Below are 5,587 nucleotides of genomic sequence, written 5' to 3'. Positions count from 1 at the left end.
TGTATAATGTCTCATAATTTGAATATACCAGACTGTGTTTATCTATTCTATTATTGATGGACATTTGATTGTTTCCTGTTTGGACCTATTTTGAACACTTCACTTTCTATATTCTTTTGCATGTACCTGGAACATTATAAGCATACATTTATGAGGCTATAGATTCAGGAATAGAAAAGAGTATATGTGTATCTTCAGCTTTAGTCAACACTGCCAAATTTTGTTCAGAGTAGTTTACAAACCTCTATTCCCATCTGCTGTGTATAAGAATTCACTTCCCACCAACATTTTCTATTATCAAACATTATAATTTTTGCCAATCTTGTGGACTCATACTTATATCATTGTGGTTTTAATCTGTATTTCCCTATAATTAATGAGGTTAGGAACATTTTTACGGATCTATTGGCTCTTGACATTCCCTTTTGTGAAGTACCTGCTCACATCTTGTGCCATTTTTTTATTAGATTTTTTTTCTTGTTGGTTTTGAAAGCATGTACATATTTGGGGTACAAGCTTTTGATGATGAGTCAAAAATGTATTTTCACAATATGGCTTTCCTTTTCCCCCTCTTTAATCTGTCTTTCAATGATTTCAAAAAATCAGTGCACTCAAAACTTATCCATTTTTGTAATACTGATAAATGCTTTCTGAGTCTTGTTTTAAAAAATGTTTTCTACCTAGAGAACATAAAGATATTCTACATAATATTACTATCAGCATGAATTGATTTTTGTTTTTTTGTACGTGAAATGAGGTAGAAGTATGTCTCTCTTTTTTTATTTTTCCCCCAGTATGGATGTTCTAGCATCGTTTCTTGAAAAGACCACCTTACTCTCCCTGCTCTGCAGTGTCGCCTCTGTCATAAATCAGGTGTTCATAGATACCTAGGTCTGTTTTTATTCTGGGGCACTTGGTTTTTCTGTCTGAGACAGACCCACACTTTCATTTCCATAGTTTTAGGCTAAATCTTGACTTTCAGTGGAGCAGGTTCTCTCACCTTGACTCTTGTAAAGTTTCTTTGCTATTTTCTGACTGTTGTATTTTCATATAAATTTTAGAATCGGCTTATCAAGTTCCACCAAAAAATTTTTTTAAAGTGTTCAGATTTTGTGTGGGATTGCATTATATCTATAAATTGGGAAGAATTGACAACTTTTATAATATTGAGCTTTCCAATTCGTGAACATGATTTATGTCTCTCCCTACCCCTGCATTTTTTTAGATGTTTCTTTCATTAAAATTTTATAGCTTTCTTTGTAGAGTCTTGCATATCTCTTGGGAGCTATATTACTAAGTATTTAATAATTCATCTCTTGATCCTTTTGTATTCTAGGTATATCCAATCACAATAATATAATAACATTTTAATTTCTTTTTTCAATTCTTAAAACTTCATCACTCTATCTTGTCTTACTGCCTTAGCCAAAACCTCCAATTCAATGATCAACAAAATTGGACATAGCAGGTATTTTTCTTTTTTACCCATACTCAAGGGAATACATTTTATGTCTCCAATTAAAATGTTTGCTGTAGCTTTTTTGTACATACAGTGAAGAAATAAGCAAAAATTATTAAACAAGAAAGTTATCCATGACTCCTGTCAATCTCGCATACCCTACATTTTACCCACCAGCACTTCTTACCACCTCCAGGCATCCATACAGCTTTCTTGACATAAATCAAGCAGAAGATTTCATTGGTCTTCATTTTTTATATAGCTAGGCATGTCCATGTAAGAACAATTTTTCCCATTAGAATCTTAAATAATTTTGATGAATCACTTCATTTTTTTTTTCTTTAATTGATTTTATGTTTTACATAAAAAGTTCAGTAAAAATTGGATAAAGTAAAGTGATTTTAAGCAGTAAATCAATCTTATCAACATAGCACAAGGCTGGCCGAAACCACAAGGCAGCCTGCTCTGGAATATTTACATGATAACTAATTAAACCTTGCAGGAGAACTTAAACCATCCTTACAAAGTCTTCTGTGATCCTAGCACGTAGAGGCTTAAAGCAAAACAAAAACCAAAAACCAGGAAAAAACGAACAAATTATTTTTAATATATTCACATATACATTAAAATATAATACAGATCGTCAGGGTAAGGGGTCGTGGGTGGGGATGTGCATGAGTCTGTGCACTGACAGCACCGCCAAGGAGGAGACCCAGGCTTGAGAGTGGGGTCAGGCCTGGCCAGGGTCTCAGAAGTGAAGGTCTCAAGGGCCTAAAGCCTTGCCTCAGATGGCCTCTACCAACAGCTCACAACCAGGGACCGCTTGTTGTAGATGGAGCTCATTTTTGTGGCTTTCAGTTGAAATCTGCAGGTCTGAATTCCCCAGGGTGATGTGTCATCAGCACAGCCCTGATAGTGGGGTGGGGAGAGGGCCCACAGGATTTCTTCTCCCCAGAGTCTCTCCTACCAGCTTGCCCGTCCTCCCACCCTGGCCCTGAAGGTCACTCTAATTCAGTGTCCTCTTTGTAAACAAAGAGGACAAAATTAGGCTGTTTGTAAACAGCCCCAAACTTCTGCATGTACTTCTTAATGTACTCCTTCGTTTTATGTTTCACATTCTCATTGCACTCCAGGTCCTCGGGGTTCTTACAGTACTTCAGCTCCTTATTCATAACGCCGTGAGTCAGCTTGCGAGCTAGGTGTTTGAAATCTTCAGTTGTGGTAATTCTTTCCACTTTGCAGTCAGGTTTCCGGTAAGGGTTCAGGCACTGGACGATAAACTGGGACATCTCTTTTTTGAATACTTCTTTGCTTTTCTTAGCCAGCTCACTGGAGGTGTCTGCTTCTGCTGTCTTAGGCTTTTATGAGGTCTTCATGGGATTTTCATCATATGTTGGGGTTCCCAGGTCCATCTCAGCTTCATGCCCAAGGCTGGCAACATCTTCTGGGCTTTCGCAAGTAGGAGGATCCCACTGAGTCTGCCTTGTGATCACATGGTAGTAGTAAATCTTCCCTTCTGGGTCTCGGGCTGTCTTCCAGTTGGGAGGTAAGACAATAGTTTTTGGTTTGGGAGGAGATGGGGGTGGTAACTCCAGGAGATTATTTGTCACAACCATTTCAGGTGGCTGTAAGGGCTGAGGCTGCCCTAGTGCAACTATTGTAGTCACGGCTGTGGCTGGCTGTACCACCACTCCTTGTGGGTGAGCTGTGAAAATCTGTTGTCCCTGGATGTACTGAAGACTTAGCTGGGCATAACTCTGTACAATTGGTGGAGTTGTCTGTGAATAGGGTGATGTCACACCATAGACAGTTGGACAAGCCTGTCCTTGATAATATATGGTTGCTTGAGACTGTGCAGGAGAGTACTGCTGCTGTACACTCACGGACTGTTGGTTTGAATCCCAAACACCATAATTCTGTCCTGGACTGAGCCTTGGGCTGGCGCTGGCAAGACGGTGACACTGGAGTCTTGATGTACCACACCGTCACTTTGGGCCACATACTGTGAAATGGAAACTTCCACAGGGGCTGCCACATGTGGCACCACTGGCACAGGTGGAGGGGCAGCAAGAGGTTCTGTAGAATGTCCCACCAAGGGCTGAGAATGATCATAAGGAGCAGGAGAACACACAGGATCCATGCTGGGTGTGGGGAGGAGCACCTTTCCAGCATTAGGATGGCTGGGATCCACATAGGCCTGCATGGGATAACCTGGTGGGTAGCCAGCAAAGGGGTGATGAGGGGCATTGTAGCCAAGAGAGTCATAGGGCAGTGGAGACGTTATTCCCAGGTTCTGCATCTGCTGCTGTTGTTTTTGAGCCTCCCGCTGAGCTACCTCCTGCTCAAACAACTTTCGACGCTCCTCTGTAGAAAGTTTATTGCGATCTTTAATTCGTACTTTCTTTTTAGAAGTTGGTGTATCATATCTGTCATCTGGTCTTTTTGTTCCCCGCTCATAGGCAGAAGAAGTTGGTGAGAGGGAGCCCCTTCGTTTCCTTTTCTCTTTATTTTGAGTTTGTTTGTTTGTGTATCTCTCTCTTGACCTGTTAGGAGTCTTTGGGGCAACTGTTTGATCTCTGAAGCCAACAGCATCCCTTCCTCGTTCGGTTACTAAGGGAAAAGGGTTTTTAAAAAAATTTACTTGGTAGTCTTTTCTCCATCATGATAGTATACCAACTATATAATAAAATCTCTATCCAACAAACAGATCTATGGACTCCTCCTTCATATACCCAGTCCTGAATTTGGATGAGACATAAGGTCTTACATGGTTGTGTGCTCTACTTCCTAAAAGTCTCTTCCATGAATGCCCTTCTCTATCTTTTTCCACCAAAGTCTCAGTCCAAGCTTTCATCATTTCTAACAAGTTCTGTGGAACACATGCATGCAAGATGTTCCTGATACCTTTAGTAAGGCAGTCTGCTTGTCAGTTCAAAATGTAAAAGCCTTCCCCTGCCCTTATAACTCTGCATATTTACAATTGGTATAAAAACAGCCTGGCATGCTAAACATAAAAACCTCAATAGGAAAATCTCTTTAATTAAAAAAAAAAATTAGACTTTTTATGAACTACAATTTCAAAAGAAAAATATTTCAAACACAGGTGAAACAGGTGGTAACTCAGTAAGTTATCAAAACCAGAGAGCTACATCTTCAAAAAAAGAACGCCAGCTTCCTATTCAAAGATGGAATCTGGGGGCTCCCCTGATGGCATAGTGGTTAAGAATCCGCCTGCCAATGCAGGGGACACAGGTTTGAGCCCTGGTCCGGGAGGATCCCACATGCCGCGGAGCACCTAACCCCATGCGCCACAACTACTGAGCCTGCACTTCAGAACTTGCAAGCCACAACTACTGAAGCCTGTGTACCTAGAGCCCGTGCTCCGCAACAAGAGAAGCCACTGAAGTGACTCCCTGAAGCTTCTGGTTCCTATCCCGGCCAACACCTAGTTCTGCCATCCAGATCCACAACAAAGACAGCCCATGACATTCCAGAAAGGACTTCAGGCAAGACTGTGAATGTGTGCTCTGTATGAGCTTGAGACAGGTAAGTTTCTGTTCCAAAGTTTCAATTCTAACCATTAGCCAGGATAAGCTGAGCACCTGGTTTTTATCAGAGAGACCCTCACCATTCTCCATCAGAGCTTCTAGCTCTCCATCCACCGAATCCTTCTTCCGAGATCGTTCTTTCTTCATTTTCCCTCCTGCTGCTCTGATGCTGACTCTGTTCTCTCCTCCCAGGTAACCCCGGCAATTAGCTGACCCACAGAAACATTTCTGAGCTTCTTTCCTGTTCGAGGAGCATAAGAAAGATGTCAATTATGTGAAAGTAAACCATAAAAAATGTTGATAGTATAGCAATTACGTACAGGAGAAGAGTCAATCCAGCTTAAAGGAAAAAAACAGTTTTTTTAAGAGCCACCAACAAACCTCATACTAGCTAATGGAAACGCCTGAAAATTGCTCTTAAAAATAAGTCATTCTAGGGAGGGTGGGAGGGAGGGAGACACAAGAGGGAAGAGGTATGGGAACATATGTATATGTATAACTGATTCACTTTGTTGTAAAGGAGAAACTAACACACTATTGTAAAACAGTTATACTCCAATAAAGATGTTAAAAAAAAAAA

The 5,587-nt window shown here is 40.8% G+C and overlaps 1 protein-coding gene across 1 annotated transcript in view; it reads right to left on the bottom strand.

Moving 5' to 3' along the window:
• Positions 1 to 2,460: 2,460 nt before the first annotated feature.
• LOC112061931 (histone-lysine N-methyltransferase SETD2-like) overlaps positions 2,461 to 5,587 on the bottom strand; it is a 6,152-nt gene continuing 3,025 nt past the window's right edge. The window contains 4 exon segments of the mRNA XM_055088486.1: positions 2,461 to 3,383; positions 3,386 to 4,069; positions 5,088 to 5,248; positions 5,389 to 5,423. Coding sequence (XP_054944461.1) covers positions 2,461 to 3,383; positions 3,386 to 4,069; positions 5,088 to 5,248; positions 5,389 to 5,423 — 1,803 coding nt within the window.

Source organism: Physeter macrocephalus, chromosome 11 (genome assembly GCF_002837175.3).
Source record: "Physeter macrocephalus isolate SW-GA chromosome 11, ASM283717v5, whole genome shotgun sequence".
NCBI lineage: Eukaryota > Metazoa > Chordata > Mammalia > Artiodactyla > Physeteridae > Physeter > Physeter macrocephalus.
The sequence above is the reverse complement of the archived record's forward strand: the minus strand, read 5'-3'. Positions and strand labels throughout refer to the sequence as shown.